The 20,756-nt window shown below is 40.2% G+C and overlaps 1 protein-coding gene across 1 annotated transcript in view; it reads right to left on the reverse strand.

Moving 5' to 3' along the window:
* IQCH (IQ motif containing H) overlaps positions 1 to 20,756 on the reverse strand; it is a 145,464-nt gene that overhangs the window by 68,552 nt on the left and 56,156 nt on the right. The window contains exon 8 of the mRNA XM_018053786.1: positions 11,102 to 11,293. Within this exon, the coding sequence (XP_017909275.1) occupies positions 11,102 to 11,293 (192 nt within the window). The remainder of the gene's footprint in view (positions 1 to 11,101; positions 11,294 to 20,756) is intronic.

A 20,756-nucleotide genomic window follows, 5' to 3' on the forward strand; every position in this document is an offset into this window, starting at 1 on the left:
AGAGCAATTCTCACCCAGGAGGAACCTGAGCCACACCTGTGCCAGTGCACAGCTTTGTCACTCTTTGTCCAGTATCCATATTTATCCCTCAGAGTGCATCAGCGATAGTCATGACCTTGGCAGGTTCCAAGGTAACTGTAGGGCCTTCATCAGTCTGACCAATGCCTCCTAAAAATTCTTGTCTATCAAGCATGGACCTTGCCTCTCAGCTCTCTCTCTTTTTTCTATCAAGAAAGTGTAAATTTGAAAGAAGAAGTATTTGACTGAAAGAAATTCAGGATATCTCAGGGGAAGCTGCTGGCATATCCAATTTAATATTGCCCTCAATGACTAAAGCTACTCCAAGCTCCAGAGAGTTAACTTTCCCAAGTAAATTCTAAAAGTGTGTATGTGTGTGTGCATGTGTGTTAGCAGGATGAGGAAGGAGGAAAAGAGAATACAAATCAGAATGCTCTAAATATCAATCACCAATACTTCTTTTATTTCAGAAACCTCTTTGCTAGATCTGCAGTGATAAATTAAGTAAAATAACTTGTCAGCTAATCACTTTCAATCTTTCACATCAGACATTAGCTGGTATTGTTCAAAAGAGAAACCAAGGGGCCTACCTAGATGATTCTGCTTTTACAGAGCCTTCTGATATCCCCAGATGGAGGAATGGAATGTGACATAGGGCTAAAAGGGCAAGAGAATCACTTGAAACTAAGCAGGGACGTCAGTATTGAAAGAGGCCATCTGGACCATCTAAGACAAGTGCCTCATGTAACAGAAGAGGGGATGGGGCTTCTGCACTCATACAGCAAGACCGCAGGAGCTCTCAGCCACCTCTGGCTCCAGGGTGAGTATTCTCTATTGCCCCCGCTGCCCTCTTTCAGGGGGAAGGTATGGGTTCCATGAAAGGTGCTCAGGATTTGAAAAGGCTAGCAGCACAGAGATGGAGAGAAGGGAAGGATTCCTAATTTGAATGTGAATTTAAGAAGCGTACTTGGTTGCACAGGACACTTTTTGTATGTACTGTTGTTATTACTGTATTTTAAATTACAGTTATATATTTTTGACTGCTCTGGGTCTTCACTGCTGTGTAGGCGTTCTCTATTGCGGCAAGCAGGGCCTACTCTCTAGCTGTGCTGCACAGGCTTTGCACTGCATTCATTGCAGAGCATGGGCTCTGGGCGTGTGGGCTTCAGTAAGCTGCAGTTCATGGACTCTAGAGTGCGGGCTTAGTGGTTGTGGTGCACAAGCTTGGTTGCTCCTTGGCATGTGGGATCTTCCTGGACCAGGGGTCAAATCTGTGCCCTATGCACTGGCTGGCAGATTCTAACCACTGGACCACCAGCGGAGTCCTGATGACAGCTATTTTTTAGGTAAAACAATAGCTCTCTCTTATTGAAAGCTTACCATGTGACAGGTCTGTGCCAGAGGTTTTTATATTTATTATCTCAAAGCCACTCTCTAAAGTAGTCATTATCATCTCCATTTCATATCACAGCCGTGAAGTAGCAAACTGGGGTTCCAATCTAGTTGCTACCAGTATGCCATAGTGCAACGAGCTCTGTGTCTGTGACTGCCATGGCGGGCACTGACAGTCCATCTGGGTCAGATTAGATCATCCACATGTGATGCTAAGTCTGTGCTGTCAAATTTATGAAAAATGACAGAAATTACATCTGCTGTTGGCTGCCCAGCATCTTTGTCTTCTTGTTCCAGGTAATGATATCCTCAACTTCCTTTCAGGAACTGTCCCTACCCCATTCTTAGCTACGTAAGAATTGAGAGTAACCTCACACTCAGCTTCAAGGAGGGGCCCCTGGTTAGCAAAGCCATACCCTGGCCACAGTGATCGGTTCAGGAGGGGCACATGACCCAGTCAGGCCATTCAAGTGTTAGGAAGCACTTGCTGGGGCCTTCTGAGAAAGAAGCCTTTGTGCTTTTCTGAGAATGCTACCTGGTGAGATTTTCTCTCTTCCTATTACCTTGACCAAGGACAAGCTTCAGGAGCCACTGGCAGCCCCCCAGCAACCCTGGGGACCACCAGCCTTAGGATGGAGCAGATATTCTGCACAGTATGGGGGAGGGATGGAAAGTAACTGGGTCCTTGTTGATTCTGTGCCACTGGATTAATCCTTTCCTCCTGATTCTTTACCATCTGAACTATCAGGGAAACCTGGACTAAGCCTTCTCTGATGTCAGAGACAATGCCTGGCTTTTCATTTAGCTGAGATAATAAAGTCTCTTTATTTTTTATTTTTACTTTAAAAAATTCTCTTTATTGTTAAAGTCACTTTGAGTTGGGTTTTCTGTTATTGAATATTAAACATTTTAAACTGATACGAATGGGTGGACCAAACCGTGTACCCACAATCCATGCTGGACACATAAGCCAACAAATGCTCTGATCACTCCCTGCATTAGTTACTCTCATTCGGCAATCAGTAATGAAGTTTCCACTCATCCCTTTCCCTTAAGATCATTAGCAATCGTCCCTCTTTAGAGTGTAAAAATATGCTGAGAAGATGAAGAAAAACTGAAAATGTCTTCAGCAAGTCATAAACTACTTCCCACACCTACTTAAAGTTTAAGGACTGCCTTAATACTCCATGTTTAATTGTTAATTGAGAGTTTAAAAATCAAAAATGCCAACTTTGCCTTCGATGAGATGGAAAATTATGCTGCTGTAGAAGGTAACATAATGTAAAACAGCCAGCATTACCAAGGCACACAAATGTTTTTGGTATGTAAAATTGCTTTGTAAAATATTTGCTCCATCTGCTGAAAGCGGCAAAGACAATTTTCCCTTGATAGCTAATGGCCCATTTCGACTGTGTGGCAAGTGATTCGCGGTGGTGGCGGCTCTCATTAAACAGAATGGTGAGAGTGCGGTATATAATTCCATACTTATGTAGCATTATCCACTCGCTGCTTCTCGAGGAGTCTGTCCCTCATTATCCAGGCCTCCACCTTGCACCAACATGCAGGCCTAGCAGTTGATTTGACTCGAGAAGCGCTTTGTCCAACTGAGGCACATATGTTTCTTCTGCATTCCAAAACTCAGCACAACTGCTTTGCCCCGACCAGAAACACTGGAGAGCTTCATTCCCTTTCAACTTTTCAGCTCCTCAACGGCTGTTTCTTTTTCCCCCTCTCCACAGGGGGCCCTGATTTTCTTTCTAGGCTCACCCTGTCGCGCTGCATGCTGGGGGTTTCAGTAGATAAAGATTAAGCATTTCTTGAAATTCTTAATTGAACTTTGCACATAAACAAAAGCAGGAAACATTTTTCCTGTGGGCTAAAGCCGCCCATAAAAGCCCGACAGACACAGCCCTTGGCTCGTGGTAAATGTGATGGTTTGTGATCTCTCTCTGTAAAGGAGTTGTTTACACTATACCCTGAATTACTTCAACATCTGCTAAAGGAACAATTAAAAATAAATAATCCAGGGTGGTTTAAAAAAAGAAGAATCCGTTCATGTTTGGGGAATGATATTAAAAAGAAGTTACAGCAGCAAGTGGCAGATTTTTAAAAGGTATTTTTAATGTTGGAAAATAGGTTTAAAGGCAATTATATTAAATAATAGTGACACCAAGTAAAAATATGAAAGTTTTAAAGATTACACAATATTTTAAAACAGAAACCACACAGTTTAAAAATCAACTATAAGTCGAAGTAGCCACCATACTTACTTTATGGCTAATAGGTTTCTTTCCAATTAGAGAAATATCACTGATTGAGAAAACTGCATATGCTGAAAAAGCTCTTTAGTTGAAAATCAAAAACAAAAGAAAACACATGTGCCCATTGGACTTGGTTTTTCATTCAAGTAGTGAGGGAAAGGGGTGAATTTGTCAAATGAAGTGAGAGGCTTACAGGAAAATTTATATTTTAATTTTATACCAAGGGAAGGGGCAAGCATCTGCTTTCCTTAATCAGATTCTTACCTTCCTTGATATTTCCACAGGTACAGAGGTATACAGTTGAGGCAGATGGGACAGCATGATCTATTTATCATTTTTTTCTACAGACCATGTTTATGAAAACACCAGGGTAACAAAGCACTGAATTCCCAAAATGAGGATTTGTTTACTCTGGCACAATCACACAGAAGTCCGGGTCTTCTCAAGGCCATTCCCCTCTCGCCGAGGGGCACGGAGGACAGACGACCAGAAGCAAATGGCGCGGTGGCCGGCAGAGGAGAGTCAGCCCACTCTGACTCTGTTCCAAATACCCGTGCCTGCTCTGTGGCTTTCGGAAAAGCAGATATTTCCAAAAGAACTCCAACGGGGACTTCCTGTGTGTGAAAACACTAACCAATTCTTGTTCCTCTCATCTTTTGCTTTATTCCTTCCTTTCACGCCGTTATTGCGAAAAACTGGCAGTTAAATTCAATTGATTCAAAATATTCTGGATCCATATGGCCGCCAACCCTGGAGCTGAGGCGGCGATAGCGCCTCACTGCTGTTCTCAAGCATTTGCCTCTCCCCTAGTCCCCAGATGGTGGGAGTAACATTTAAACCTCCTTTTCTCTGCCTTGTACAATAGACCTTGGCACCATTTCAACTGTTTACTCCGGTAATTAACAGCTCTGATACCACAACAATTACAACTCCTACACTCTCACCACAATAATGCTATGAATTAGTGAGAGCTAATGGCTGGAAGGTAGAGCGTTTCCAGACTGTGAGATCTGTGCATTTTTAGAATAAAATAAAAGGTACAAACAGCACGCTTGCAGTAGACAATGATTACCTTGTAATTAGTTTACACAAAGCTTCCTATTTAATGGCAAAATGCTGTAATTAACGTGTGACAGAAAATCAAAGGGTACTTTGTAAGCATATGAAAAATTAACACTGCAGGCCCATAGCTTTATGTACTGATTAGAAGCATATTAAATCAATAGGACACACAAACCAACAGCTTGTACAGCTGATTATTATAGGTCCTCGGAAGGGGGACCCAGCTTTCGTTTAACTTGGGGAGGCAATTTTCCTTCTCCTGTCATCTTCCTCAGGCACTGAGAAGCACCTCCAACCCAACCCTGGCAGCTTCATGAAAATAACCACTGAACTGGAAGAAAACATTCTAAGTCATTTTCAGAGATAAGGAAAAATATGTAAATGATTAAGACTTTCCAGTGATTGCGGTGACGTGCTGCTACACTAATTAGAAAAGATACCAACTGGAACCAGAAAAATGAAGCAAATGGGTCTCAATCTTGTGGTCAGGAAAATCTCTAGTTTATCAGGTCAATGCCTCTTTATTCAACATGCAGGATGCTAAAATAACTGGAATTATTTTCTGTTTTCAAGTTATAAGAAACCAGGCTGCTAGCAAGGCTTATTCTTTTAAAGGCATTATCTGGGTAAACCATTGGGTTAGGCACGCTTTGGTCCACAATCTTGTATCTTCAACAGTCACAATCCTATATGATAACTGATGCTTAGAACAATATTCTAGAAGCCTAAAAGGTGATATAGGACCTTCTGAATCACCAGAAAAAGATTAAGTTGTATGTACTTGTTCAATACTACCTACAATTTAATTCTGATGCAATTTTATGGTAATGTTAATAACACATAGCATTTTTTGAGGTCTTATGTGCTAAATATTGATACATTGGCAGCCAATTCACAAGGGTCATCTCCTTTAATTCTTACTACCTCCTCCAGGAGACAGGTGCTAATATTATTTCTCTTTACACTTGAAGAGGTAGAGGCTTGGACAGCTGAAGTGATTTGCCCATGGTTCCCCCTTGCCCCAGTAACCTCCATTTGCCTAGTCCATGGAACCCATGAAGCCAGACCACTTCCTACTTATCCTGAATGTTCAACTATTCAGACTGGTCTATTCCAAACCTTTTTCTGCTTAAAAGGAAATTTACCACATCAATCTGGAACAGGAGATATAAAGAAATATAAAATAAAATAAAATATTTGGTTGCTTATCCAAAAAGCAGGGTTTTTTGAACATGTGAATTGTCCAAAAGAAATCTTTAATTTTTCAGTAATTTTTACTCTTTCTGTGCACATGTTGATTTCTTAATGTAAATGCTTTGTTTAAGACAGTGTTCTCTGTTGAGAATGTTTTCATGGAATAAAATAATCTTTCCATGGTCCAAAACAAAACAAAACAAAAAGCTGGGCTTTAAATACTCATGATATTTTTAATGCCATGTCTGATGGTGAAGAAAGGCTGCTTACTCTAAGTTTTCTGAGAATTTACAGGTTCACTAAAATGATCTAGAAAAATTTGTCACCCCCATGAATGATCAAAAGGTGGCATCTCAAACTCACTATCCTCACCCACTCACATAAGTAGGTAGGTGAGGCAGCTGTGTTGCAAAGCTGAACCCTAGAGACTCTCCGACAGGGCTTCTTCCTCAAAACTCTGAGGCGTGTGTACTAATGGCTCTCTTTCCTCCCAGCCGACTAGCAACAGACAGCAGCTGCCCTGTCAGTCAGGAAAGGGAAGGCATTTGAGAGCAATAGCTATGGGACCTTTGTGTTGCCCACAAGTCTCTGTAGAAAGCAGACAATCTGCCACAAGGGCAGCAGGCCACAAAGGCAGGGACCAGAGGGAGAAGACTACTTCAGGGCTTTCAAACAGCGGGTCTTTTCTAAGTGGATTCAACTCAGTGTGGCCAGGGCAGGGGACCAGGAGGAGTGGATGTGGTTTCCAAGCTAGATGCGGATCATTGACTAGCTATGTGAACTTGGGCAATCATTTCACTTCCAAGGAATCTATTTCTCCATCTGTAAACAGAATAACAATACCTTCCTTCTCAAAGTGGTGTGGAAGTAAACGAGTAAAAACTTCAGAGGTTTTCCGAGACAGAATGAGTCAATTCAAGTAAAGTGCTGAAATGCCTGGCACCCAGTTGTCCCTTGCCATCAAGGAGGATTGATGGTAGGACTCCCATGGATAACAAAATCCAAGAATCCTCAAGTCCCAAATATAAAATGGCATTGCTCACCCTTGGTATGTGGGTTCCACATCTGCAGATTCAAATATGCAATGATACAAGGAAATGTCAAAACATCTCCTCGTGTGTTCATGCCTAGTCTGTGTGCCTGTGCGTAGTGTATTCCTGGGTCTGTGTGCATGCATGCTAACTAGCTTCAGCTGTGTCCAGCTCTTTGCGACCCCATGGACTGTAGCCCTCCAGGCTCCTCTGTCCATGGATTTCCCAGGCAAGAATACTAGAGAGGGTTGCCATGCCCTCCTCTAGGGGATCTTCCTGAACCAGGGATCAAACCTGCATCTGTCGCCTATCCTGCATTGGGAGGTGGGTTCTTTATCACTAGTTCCACCTGGGAAGCCCACTCATGGGTCTGTGTGCTTAGTTGCTAGTTGTGTCTGACTTTTTGTGACCTCATGGACTGTAGCCTGCCAGGCTCCTCTGTCCATGGGGATTCTCCAGGCAAGAATACTGGAGTGGATTGTCATGCCCTCTTCAAGAGGATCTTCCCAACCCAGGAATCAAACCCAGGTCTCCTACATTGCGAGTGATTTCTTTACTGTCTGAGCCACCAGAAAAACCCAAGAATACTAGAGTGGGTAGCCTATCCCTTCTCCAGGGGATCTTCCTGACCCAGGGATCGAACCGGGGTCTCCTGCATTGCAGGTGGATTCTTTACCAGCTGAATTACCAGGGAAGCCCATTCGTGGGGGTCTACAAAATCTCATGTCTAGGCCAGCATTCTGGCAACTACTTTTCTAACGCAGTGTCACCAGGTGTCACTACTAACAAGCCAGTTTTCCAGGAGTGAGGGAGCGAAGTTTCCCTTTATAAACAGAAAGGGAACGGCACAAGGGCTAGTACCACAACAACTGTCTCCCTGGGTCTCCCTGCACTGTCTTAGGTGAGAGTGTCCAGGAAGGTTTTTTCCCCTACAGGTGTGTGTTTGCTTAAGCCTTTATTCCTACTAAATGAAAATAAATTCTCTCGTCTCTGGAGTGGCAACTTTGGAGCATGCACACATGTGTAGATTCACTGAAACTTAATAGGCATTGAGTATTTAAGTGAGTTTACTGGAACCTGTTGGGGGAAGTAGATTATGTTAGCTGGCAGGATAGTCACAGATGGTAAACAATCTGTCTGCAATGCAGGAGACGCAGTTCGATCCCTGGGTCCGGAAGGTCCTCTGGAGAAGGAAATGGCAACCTGCTCCAGTATTGTTGCCTGGAAAATCCCATGGACACAGGAGCCTGGTGGGCTACAGTCTGTGGGGTTGCAGAGTCGGACATGACCTAGTGACTAACACTTTAACTTTCAGGATGAAGAGAGTAAGGTTGGCACCAAGACAAGATTGAACAACTGAGAGTTGTGCTCTTTTTATTGTGGCTATTATGTAACATCCTGCTCTTCCTAAAATCACTTACATGTCAACACTGATTTTTAAAATGTGACTTCAGTGTTTTATCATTTGTTGATTCCATGACTTTGTTTCAAGTCAACTGCAACCAAATAACTCTGGTTGTCAATTAGATAGGTGAAAAAAAGATGATCCTTATAGATCCTGGAGTCCACACTGAATCATGACTACATCTAAAACCAATATCTGCACAAGATGCAAGAGAATCTCAAAATAGTTCAAACCCCTATAAACAGCACTGTTTTTAATCTGTTGCCTACAACATACCAATGAGAAAAATCATGGTATCGTGTCATAAACTGCTATGCAAATGATGCTATTTGTGAGTATTAACATAATTTAGTGCTTACAGTCATATTCTCATTTCTAATAATTCTCCCAGAATGGAGTCTTTCTCTGGACTCTTAGCCTGCAGGATAGTCTTTCATCAAGAAGCTGAAATTTTTAATAACCTGCCAGCATATGTTTTCCATGTGCCAGGCTAGGCTTGATGACACAACATCTTCATTATCAAAAGAAACAGGTCTGCAAACTGTAATAGGACATTAAAACATGCCTGTACTCATAAAGTAATGCTTTGATGTCTAAACGTGCACCATTATGATGGTCTTCTGGAACAAAGGATAGTTCTAATCCTAAATTCTCAATAGCTACACTCAGTGGAGATTGCAGTTCACTGCCACTCTGAATGCGATTTCACTTTGAAGGCAAAAGAATGTCAATAGTCTCCGAACAACAAAAAAAAAGCTCTTCAGAAGTACTTTATTTTTTTATTTTTGGCTTCTAACAACATCATGGTCAAGCACAGGTCTCAGAACATAGAAAGATTTCATAATAATTGTTTTCCCTTGTTAAGTTAAAAAAAATTTAGACAGATCATTAATTATTCGTAAGTGTCACATTTGACAACATTAACAATAATGCCAAATGTAATTGGTGGCAATTTAAAATGGTATAGTTTAAAATATTTGAAATAAAATAATATATACTCAGATTTCTAAATGCAATTCAGCTATATGTCAATATATTAAATATTTTTAAAACTTAATAAAAACATTTCAAATTTATCATAGTATAGTATCAGGAGAATTCTATAAAAATTATTGATTTGAAATACTGAGGCAAGCAAATACTTTGTACATTAACACTGGGGCTTCCCAGGTAGTGCTAGTGGTAAAGAACCTGCCTCCCAATGCAGGAGAGGAAAGAGACTTGGGTTTGATCCCTGGGTCAGGAAGATCCTCTGGAGGAGGGCATGGCAACCTACTCCAGTGTTCTTACCTGGAGAATTCCATGGACAGAGGAGCCTGGGGGGCTACAGTCCATGGGGTCGCTAAGAGTCGGACATGACTGAAGTGACTTAGCACACAAGCACACAAACATTTCAATTTTTTAGATTAAAAAAAGTCATACTTTTCATGGTTTAATCTCAACAGTCTTGCTTAAAAAACTTTTTAAATACAAGATGAAATAAAATCCAGTCCAAGGAGAACACAAAAGCAACCTCTATGGGCCTCTGGGCCTCAAAATTAAATACATTTTCCTTTCCTTGTTTTATTTTTTTCTTAGGAGAGTAATTCACTTTGGTATCCTTTAAATAATATGTAAAAAGCTGGCCATGACAGGTACTGCATTAAGTCCATTCACTGATGGAGGAGGAAGAAAAGCCCTAAATAGATCATGAGGAGAACTAACATTTATCAAAGGGAACTCTCTCATCTGACTGTTCTCTAGATTTATTCATCATCTCATTTTCACAAGAATAATGTAGTTCTCTCTGTGTGCCGCTCCCTTTCTATCACTGGTATCTTGATTCATCTGCTTCTGTAGTGGGATGCTCAAAGCAGGTGCAAATCACTGCACAGCCACCACTACAGAATTTGGCAGGGAAAAAGGAATCAGTTCATGGAAAATTTGTGTCTGAATTTTCCTCATCAGTTATACTTTCATCAGTAGTGAAAAACAGAGATTTGAGATTAAGTGAAGTCAGCGAGACGAGGTCTCTGAATGCAAAATGATGCCGTGTTCAGAATGGTGGGTTTAATTCATATATGAAGCCATATAAAACTAATTATTAAGCAACTTTGAAACAGACTAAGAAGTTGTACAATTCATCCTCCCACCAATATACGTGGAAAAATCCATATACATCACTCATGTATTAAGAGTTTTTACCTATTATTCTGTTCTTGCCTGGAGATTTTCTTGCTGGAATGTATTATTTTCTCAACATCTCACAGGGACCAGCAGTTACATAAATTTCCTTGAATTGTCTTCAAAAACGTATGACTGCTGACAGAAAGCTATTAAACATTAGCTTCCAGGTGACAAGCATTCACTAATAGAATTTCCCTCTCACAATAAAATACAACTAGCTTAATAACAACAGTTGGTAGAAGCATATGATCTAGAATCACTTAGAGCAAATGATTAGATTTGAAATGTTATTTGGCTATCATAAAAAACACTACTTCCTAATTATTATCATAATCAATTTGAGGATTTTTTAGGGATCCAAGAAGGAACATTTAAGATAACCTGATCAACCTCATTCACTTTGTACATAAAAACTAAGGCCCAGGAAAGTAAAAAATTGCCTAAGATCTCAACTGCTGATAGGTAACTCAGCTGAGTCTACAAGAAAGTGCCTTATCTCCTAGCTAAGCCTTTTGCTTTATCTCCTATCTGTTCACAGACACTTTGGGTTTATGTTACCACTGAATACTCACTTGTGCCCATTTCTTTCTCCAGTCTTCACGACTGTATCTCTGACTCTCCTTTAGGACCCAGCTGTAGCACTTTAGGTGGGAGGGAATGTCACAAAACGCAGTCCCATTTCCTCCAAACTCATAGTCCGCTTTAAAGAGCCAGCGTTGGATTTCCAGGTGATCGATGACCAGCTGGCTCACCTGTTCTATTATCTGTGGGGCCAAAGATACAGCAACAGTTAATTTCCTGGATTCCTTCTTATCATGTTAACTTAGCTGTAGCACTTCTCACATGTCTTTATTTCAAACTGTTCATTTGGTTATCTTCTAGTTACTAACACAGATTAGAAGTTTTAAGTGATATGTGTTTGTGTGTGTATATGTTGGGTTGGCCAAAAAGTTCATTCAGGGTTTTTCCATAAGCTGTTTGGAGAAGGCAATGGCACCCCACTCCAGTACTCTTGCCTGGAAAATCCCATGGATGGAGGTGCCTGGTAGGCTGCAGTCTGTGGGGTCACGAAGAGTCGGACATGACTGAGCTGAGCGGCTTCATTTTCACTTTCCACTTTCATGCACTGGAGAAGGAAATGGCAATCCACTCCAGTCTTGCCTGGAGAATCCCAGGGATGGGGGAGCCTGGTGGGCTGCCATCTCTGGGATCGCACAGAGTTGGACACGACTGAAGTGACTTAGCAGCAGTAGCAGCATAAGCTGTTATGCAAAAATGCAAATGAACTTTTTGATTGACCCTATACATGAATATGGTATAAAGAAATCACCAACCAAAGGGACCAAAGACATGTTTAAAAGTATAATCTTATTTATGAGAAATTATGAAATTATCACTTGCTGACTTTTGAAGGCAAAAGAAAAAATCTGAATATCTGTAATTGAATCTTAATATTGTTCTCTTCCTTTTTCGGAGAATAATGTGTTTACTTATTGTTTCTTCAAATGATTCTTTTATAGTTTCAAGACTATAAAAAGTTATAGTCTTGAAAACTTAAACTGTTTGGAGCTTTGCTGAGCTTTTAAGTGTTATAATCTATAAAATATTTAATTTTTTTCTCATTAGTATACATGAAATACATTTGTTTGGCCAGTCAATTGACCAAGTGTGTTATATGTATTATATGAACAAGACAGATAAAGGAGGTTAAAAAACTTGTGAAAGCAACTTTATTGGAATACACACCTCTCCTACATCTTATTTGAAACTTTTCTCAAGAACTGGGCTCAGTCACATGAACGTTTCAGGGGCAGACATGCAAGCTCGAATATCACAATAATAATAATAATAATAATAATAACTATAATAGTTAACATCACTGAGCTCTCAGTAGGCTTTAGGCCTTTGGCATAGCTCTTTACACAAATCTTCTCATTGAACACTCACAAAAACCTATGAAATAGGCACCATTATTAATTCTATTTTATGTATAAATAACTGAGACTCAGGTAATTTAAATAACTTGCCCACGATCATACAAGACTGAGTCCCAGAACAGGGACTCCACCCAGGCTGCTCTGAGTCCAATACCTAAGCCCATTTCTTCTCCACTATGCTATCCATCTCAAGCTACAGAGAGGCAGAGAAGGGTGAGGTGGAGAAGGAAGTCAGGAGCAAGAGAAGCAACTTCCTTTACAGTCAATAAGCCATTTGGATAAGTTTGAATCAGAAAAAGTCTATAGCAAGATTACTTAATTATAGGTAATACTGTTCTAGTAGAGCCTTGGTGAAAAATAACTCATTAGACCACAAAGTGATTTTTTTGTTTGATCTTCTTATCAGGCTTTCTAATCTATATTGAAAGAAACAATATTAAGCGTTCCCTCTCCTGAGCCTACCCCATGCTATTCTTGGCCATGGTCTGTGCCTAAGGAGGCTTCTGCAACACTGTTCTCTTCTCTTTTTGATGAGTTTTGTTCACCAAATGGATTTTTTTAAACTACAGAATGTGAGAGGACTCATAATTCTGGAAAAAAATCTGTTGAAATCTGGAACTGGAAGATTAAAATTATTTTGATTAAAGGCACAATCTGTTCTTTTGAGCTGGGTCTTTCCAGCCAGTCGTCCTGGAGATGCTACAGTGTACAGCAGTGTTGAAGTGATACTAAAACAGACATACTTGGGACCCCTGGAAGCCCCATGCAACCATAGGGTATTCAATTAGGGTGAAAATGAAATTGTCTCAGCTCCCTAATTATCAAGTAGTGTCTAGGGATAATGTGGGTGTTTAAATGACAAGTACTCTGGTCTACACACCATATGGCTATGAGCATAGCCTAGGAAGGCTTTTAAAAATGTGTCTTTCAAAGTTATATCCCTTCTTTCTCTAACGTTGTGTTGAGAAGATAGATTCCATTATGGTCATATGCTGCACAAGAAGAAATAGTTCTTGGCCTGTTAATGTCCAATAAGATTCTCTTGCCAGTATAAGGAAAGATATTCTGGCACAGTTCTTTTCATTGTATGTTTGGATATATTGCATATTTGGAAGTTTCAGCTACTAACAGAATTATTATCTGCTTCTTCCAAATCCTATTATTTGTTGCTTCTGAGAATCCTATAAATGGGTGTCTGTTGATGGATTCCCTACAGTAATGAAAAGGATCAATAGTATTGTAAAGACTATACCACTGGAAAGAATTATGTGCTATCTTTAAGTGAAAATTGAACAGTGCTTTAAAATAGCATTGCCATTTTTGATTATTTAACCAAAGCTGTCAATATTTCATATGGAGCACATGCCAGAAAGAGAAGTTGCCTGGTTACTTTATGGATCAAAACAGGAAATGCCCACTGTGCTCAAGCTGGACTTTAAAAATAAAATAAATTACTTAATCATAAAGTAAATGACTTTATGTTATTGCCAAACATTTATCATTTTCTATTTGAGTCTATCTATTCAAAAGATGTAATATATTTTTTAATTGCCATACATTTTATACTGGTGTAGGGCAGAAAGAGAAAAATGTCTACTGCTAAAATCCAACTGATAGCTAGGAATATTTATTAACCTAAATTAAAATAATCACAGCTTTCTTTCACCAGCTTTAAGTTTATGAAGCACATCGGTAAAAAGTCAATGTTACTGATTCATTACCATCTGCAAATTCAAAATGCTGACATGTTCAGATAGATTAGGTAGAATAGGCATTATCTGGAAAAATCTCAATGGAGTGTTTCAATTCTTGACCTCAGACATGTGGTTTCGAAATAAGTAGTGCAGACCTCAGTTATGACTTAGTTTATTGTGATACAATTTGCACACACCATAGGTGAAATGACACCCTTTAAATCCAATTTATCTTTGAGGAGAGGTTTTTATCCTACTTCTGAATATCAGCATTAGAGTGAAGCTTTACTGCATTAAAGATTCCTGTATCTTTTACCACAATTAACATATAAAGTTCTAAAATACTTCATAGCATCAATGGGGACAAAAGCAAGACTCACTCAATATAAATAGTGCACATACATTCTAAGGTTTTGAGGACTGTTTAATGTAATATACACGTATGAAATTGTATCACTTAAAAATGCATTTCACTTGTAATATGTCTATGAGCCTAGTATTCTACAGGGAAGCAGAGTTAAGCAATCCACTCTGTTACCTTCAAATTTCAGTGGAGGTTAATGATAACGGAAGGGACACATGACGTCAGGGGAAGACTCTCCCTTCTAATCCTATTAAGATAGCCTGTGCCTTTTCTAGACTGCCCTCTTTAAAAGAAACTTCCTTCATGAGTCTATGTATTATTGCCCATGAACACTCTATCTAGCAAGACTGAAACAATCTGGGGGCAATTTAATAATTGCCAGTTAGTCTCTGAAAAGCATGATGTGTTGAAAGACTTGGTTCGGGGGCTCAGCAGCTAAGAGGTGCAGAGCATCAGGATCAGGCAGCTAGGAGAAGTAGCATTACCCCTAAATACTGTCCCTCACAAACACTCTCATTTTGTCTTTTAGTTTCCCCAGAAGTAGGTGCCCCAAATCACTTGTGATTGGCTCAGAGGAATGGTTAAAAGATGGAATGAAACAGAGGTTAGGAAATGTTAACAACTATTTGTCTTTTAGTTTCTTTATTGTAAAAAAAGATAGCAGTTAATTGTGAGAACTCCTGCCAGAGCAAACTTAGAGTGGCTAATTTCTAGTTCTCTAGTGGGTAATTTTGTAGTGACTATTATGGTTCTTCAGATATCAGGGCCCTAACTATCTTTTGGAAGAATGCACAGCCATAGACTTAGACCAGGGCAAATTCAGAAGCAGAGAGTTTTCCTCCTGGAGCCATTTCACTTCCCCTTTCTGGAGTTTTCCCCCTTTCTTTATGGCCACTGAACAGCCAGGATTTGGGTTTTTTTTGTTTGTTTGTTTTTTTTTGTAGAGCCATGGATATCCGTAGTCTGCCACATCCCCTTTGCAATATGACTCCCTAGAGCTCTCCAAACCTGCTCCTTTTAGCCCAAACTGACTCTCACATTTCTTAGGGTCCTACTAAAATGACTAGCTAACTATGATGATGAACTAATCCATATTAAGGCAATAAATATTGATAGCAGATGAATACATGACTACAGCCTTCAGTTCCTTAATCCAAATGAATAAATACTTTCAGAATGACAATTTCTGTAAGGCCCATAGGAAGATACTTTGAAACACCAAAGGACTAAAGTGTGTTGTGCTCAGTCACGTCCAACACTTTTGCAACCTCATGAACTGTAACCCACCAGGCTCCTTTGTCCATGGGATTTTCCAGGCAAGAATACTAAAGTAGGTTGCTATTTCCATTTCCTACTCCAGGGAATCTTCCCGACACAGGGATTGAACCCGCACCTCTTGTGTCTCCTGCACTGACAAGTGGATTCTTTACCACTGAACCACCAGGAAAGCCTGAAGGCTAAAGCAGATCCCATCAAATCAACTCAAGTGTTCCATAATATTCTTCATTGGATAGGGCTGACTCCAGAAGACCTAAAAAGTTCCTACAAGGTCAAGAGAATGTGAAATATTTAAACAGAGCCTCACTTGTCCACCCTGCTTACCTGCTGGTGACTATAGATGCTATATATTCCAGGAGGGACTGGCACATTTGCATTCTCAAAGACCCGTTTGCTTCCAGACTTGGTGCTATAGAAATGAGCTAGTTCAGGCTCTGGGCCTAGGATGGGTATGTTTAACATATCTGCCACAGCCAGATCATCTCTGTGGAGGAGCCCGCTGACAATGTAGGCTTCTTTCCCTTGGATGAGATTTTTTATTCTTTTGATTGCCTTGGGACTGTACATCAGGTGAGTAGCCAGGCACATATGCTGCTTCTGGGGGGAGATCGTAATATTCTTGTTAAAAGGTGTTCTTTTTCTAGTCCATACACCTAATCTATAATGTTGCACACAATAAATGCATTATTAATAGCAGGCTGGGTTATGACCTATCCTGTTGTTTAGCAGTTTAAAATGATAAAAGCTGTTGGGGCAAGGCTCCATAATCGCTCACATCTTTAGTGTGCTGGAAATAGGCTCACTGGGAATAGAACTAATTACTACACATCTGTATTTATTTGATCCACGTGGAATTATCCTTCTGTCAGAAGGAAAAGAAGCTGGCGGCCTTTGGATAATAGTGATTCATCTCTGCAACACTTCTGGCATGGTTTAACACTAAAGCGTCTGGAAAATCAATACAAAAAAATGAAGAAAAGAGCCTCCTAATATTCTTCAGTATTCAGAGCTCCTAATCTGGCAACCCTTTAAATGATTCAGTAGGAAAAGGTACTTGACTTGATACCCTCTTCCCAAAGTTCTACCACAAATTCCATTCCAAGAGTACATATTTTTATGATGATTGTCATGGTTCTTGGCCAGAGAGGACTCATGAATGGAAAATATTTGAGAATTTCTGCAACACTCAAATTCCTCTTTCAATGGAACACTCTTTTTATTTTTGACTACTTACAGCCAGCTCAGCAATACATGTGACTGTCTCCTTCAATTAAATAAATAATTCTGGCATGTCTAACAGGGGCAGAGGATGGAGCCAGATGGTCAGCACAAACCAAAACTAATACAAGCATGTCTCTGTGCTCAAGGAGTGGGAACACAGATGAGTACAGTTAATACATAATTAATACAAGGCAGAGAAGGGCCATAAAGAACTACAGAGGGCCTTGGAGGCATGGAGGAGGGAGGCAGAAGCCACATGCTAGTGGGAAGAGCTGAAAAGGCAAATCACTTATCTCAGTTGGGCCTCAGTTTTCTCATCTGTAAAATGAGTATAATAATAGTACCCATCTCATAGGGATGCTGTGAGTATTAAATGAGATAATGCATGTAAAGCACTTATAATAGTGCTTGGATATAATAAGCACTTATTAGCAGATGTTATATTATTACTGTTATCTGCTAATATTATTGTTATAAAAGAGGTTGGGGTTAAGGTAAATTTTGAAGGATGGGTAGGATTTTATCAGGTGAGGATGAGCATAGCCTAGGGACGGAATATGAGAACCCAAATGAAGTCACTGAGTCGTGTCCGACTCTTTGTGACCCCGTGAACTGTAGCCCACCAGGCTCCTCCATCCATGGGATTCTCCAGGCAAGAATACTGGAATGGGTTGCCATTTCCTTCTCCAGGGGAATCTTCCCGACCCAGGGATCGAGCCCAGGTCTCCTGCATTGCAGGCAGACGCTTTCACCTCTGAGCCACCAGGGAAGCCCTCATGAGAACCCAAGATTGTGCTTATTTCTCTAGAGCAGAGAGCATCATGGCACATGAGAAAGTCCTGGGGCTTAGGAGTCAAATGGTTCTTTGAATCCAGTACTGTCCCTAACAAATAACCTGAACTTGGGCAAATGACTTAGACTCCTTGAGACTAAGTTTCTCCATCTGCCGAGTGGGAATAAAAATAACCATTTGATGGGCTCCTCTAAGGATAAAATAAGATTATGAATGTTTAACACCTGTTATAATGCATGGCATTGAGTTGACATTCTATTGATGGTATTAAAAATTATTATGGAGAAATATTAAAAAAAAATTAAGTCACTAAAATGTCATGCAAATAATATAATGCAAGACATGAGAGTCTTAATGGAATTTAAAGGATTTTGTAGAGTGGCTCCATCTCCCCCCATAGTCTAGTCAAAATTCTATTCAACAAGGCCTTAAATTGTGGAGAAATTCTGAGCCACTACTTTGGGGAATATCAGGCGCACGAGTTTGCAAACTGTTAGAGGATATGAATGCTGAGTATAAGAGAAAGGGACCGAGAAGACCCCCTGGATTTCAGTCCTATCTGAATTTGTAACTTGCCAGTTGATTTAGAAAACCTGATCTTTCTGAGCCTTGGTTCCCCACATTCAAATGAGGGGTTGAACCAGAAGTCTGTAGGGTCCTTCCAGCTGTGATGTAACGTTAAAACCAAAGCTCTTCTGGATATACTATTTAATGGGTACAGAGTTTCTTCTTGGGATTTTGAAAAAGTTTTGAAACTGGATAACACGACGATTGTACAACCATGTGAGTGCACTTAATGCTGTGGAACTGTACAATTCAAATTATTTAAACGGTAAATTTTATGCTATGTATATTCTGCCTCCCCCTCAAAAAAAGATACCCCCAAAAAATTCCTCTGAGAGAGGATTTTATGATTTACCCCCATTGAACCCTCCCTTCAGAGCAAGTGATCTAAGTTCCTTTTGTCTATGGAATATGCCTTTTCTACATAATTTAAATCCTTTTTCAAAACCTGCCTTTAAGAATGCAGCTCTAGGAAATCCAGCGTTCCACTGGACAATGAATGGTGACAGCACCTCGTGAGTTTGTGTTTCCCATCTGATTGCTCACTGTTTATCCCCCTGTTTATTATTTCACCCCCTTCCTTTCCTTACAAATTATTCCAATGAGGAAATGTGAAAAAATGATATGTCTGGGAGAACTGATGACTTGAGTCACAAAGTATATGGTGGACTTTTCAGGGACCTGGAAGGATGTTTCAAAGGGGACAGTCTTCTCATGTCAAGTTCCCAAGGTCTCAGCACTTTGGCATGTACTCTTCCATTTGATCCATATGACACAATTAACAGTCCCTCTTTTGGAGATGGGGAAACTGAGGCTCGGGTGATTTGCCCATAGCCACACAGCTGGTACACAGCAGAGGCAGGATTATTATTCATTATTATTTTATTTTATTTTTTTATTATTCTTCTTCATTATTAGCACAGTTCTCATACCAGGGCTGCCATGATTTCTCTCATTTTACAGACTGAGTAGTGAGGTCTGAGGTTTTATGAAGTGTGATGAGGGGATGGCAGATACAGCAACAGAACCTAACATGAATGTTCTGAGCACATTTCCAGCCAGAATGAATTTCTGTCTCCTCTAGGGCTGCTTGTCTCCATTGCAAGCACTCTACCCAACTCTGCTGTGTCATCTGCAGGCATGCCTTATTCTTCAGGCAAGATGGTCCCATGACATTGTGTTCTGACTGCAGGTCTGGTGTGACCATGTAGAGAAGGTCAGTATCATCAGATCAGTATCATCCAGTATCATCTGTGGATTTATACAGATGACAAAAATCTAAAATGTTCCTAATGCCATAACATTATGTTGCTGTTTAGTTCCTCAGTTGTGTCTGACTCTTTTGTGACCGCATGGACTGCAGCCCACCAGGCTCCTTAGGCAATAGGATTTCCCAGGCAAGAAAACTAGAGTGGGTTGCTGTTTTCTTCTCCAGGGGATCTTCCTGACTTAGGGATCAAACCCACGTATCCTGCTTGGCAGGCAGATTCTTTACTACTGAGCCGCCTAGGGAGCAACCCACTCCAGTATTCTTGCCTGGAAAATTCCATGGACAGAGGAGCCTTAGGGGCCACAGTCTATCAGGTTGCAAAGAACTGAACATGACTGAACAACTGAGCATGCACACATGCACCTGGGAAGCAATTCCAAAACATTATCGTTACAATTAACTTCCCAGCACTTTTTTTTTTCTGGACCCGAAACAAAAGGTAGTTGTTTAGGAAGTCTTCATAAACATCAAAATATTCGAAAGTAGACATGATGACTTTGTAACAGTATTTGTCACCATTACAGATTCAAAAATTGTATAGTAAATTGGAGAGATGTACAAACAGATTTTTGGCACACTTAAAAAAAAAATCTCAAAGCCATCCACTGGAATGAAAATAAGCACTGATACAATCTCTCAAATGCATTAAAAAGAAAAAAAGCCATGACTAAACATGAAGAGGAAATGATTTGAAAGTGAGAGTTTTAATTTTTATATTTTAGAAAGGTGACTGCCTATGAGTGATTAATTACTCAAATACTTTAAACTGTAAGAAGTATAAAGTACTTAAAAATATTTCCTACTTGTTTTTTATTCACAGAGATGCAAACCTACACAATGAATGTAACCCCATGAATTTGTTAGTGCCAACTGCCTGTCTCCTCTTGGAAGGTGGAGAGTGGACTGTAAAGATACATTTCTCAGGTAATAGGACTGCAGAGCTGGAAAGGACTTTGACACGATCTAATCCATCATTTCATCTTACAGACGAATAACAAAGGACCAGAGGGGTAAAGGTCATCCAGAAGCAAGGTCTTTCCAGTTCATGATGGTGTTCTGGTATCAGACAGATTTGGGTTCATACTCTGGCCCCACTAGTAACTTAC

The sequence above is a fragment of the Capra hircus genome, chromosome 10 (genome assembly GCF_001704415.2).
Source record: "Capra hircus breed San Clemente chromosome 10, ASM170441v1, whole genome shotgun sequence".
NCBI lineage: Eukaryota > Metazoa > Chordata > Mammalia > Artiodactyla > Bovidae > Capra > Capra hircus.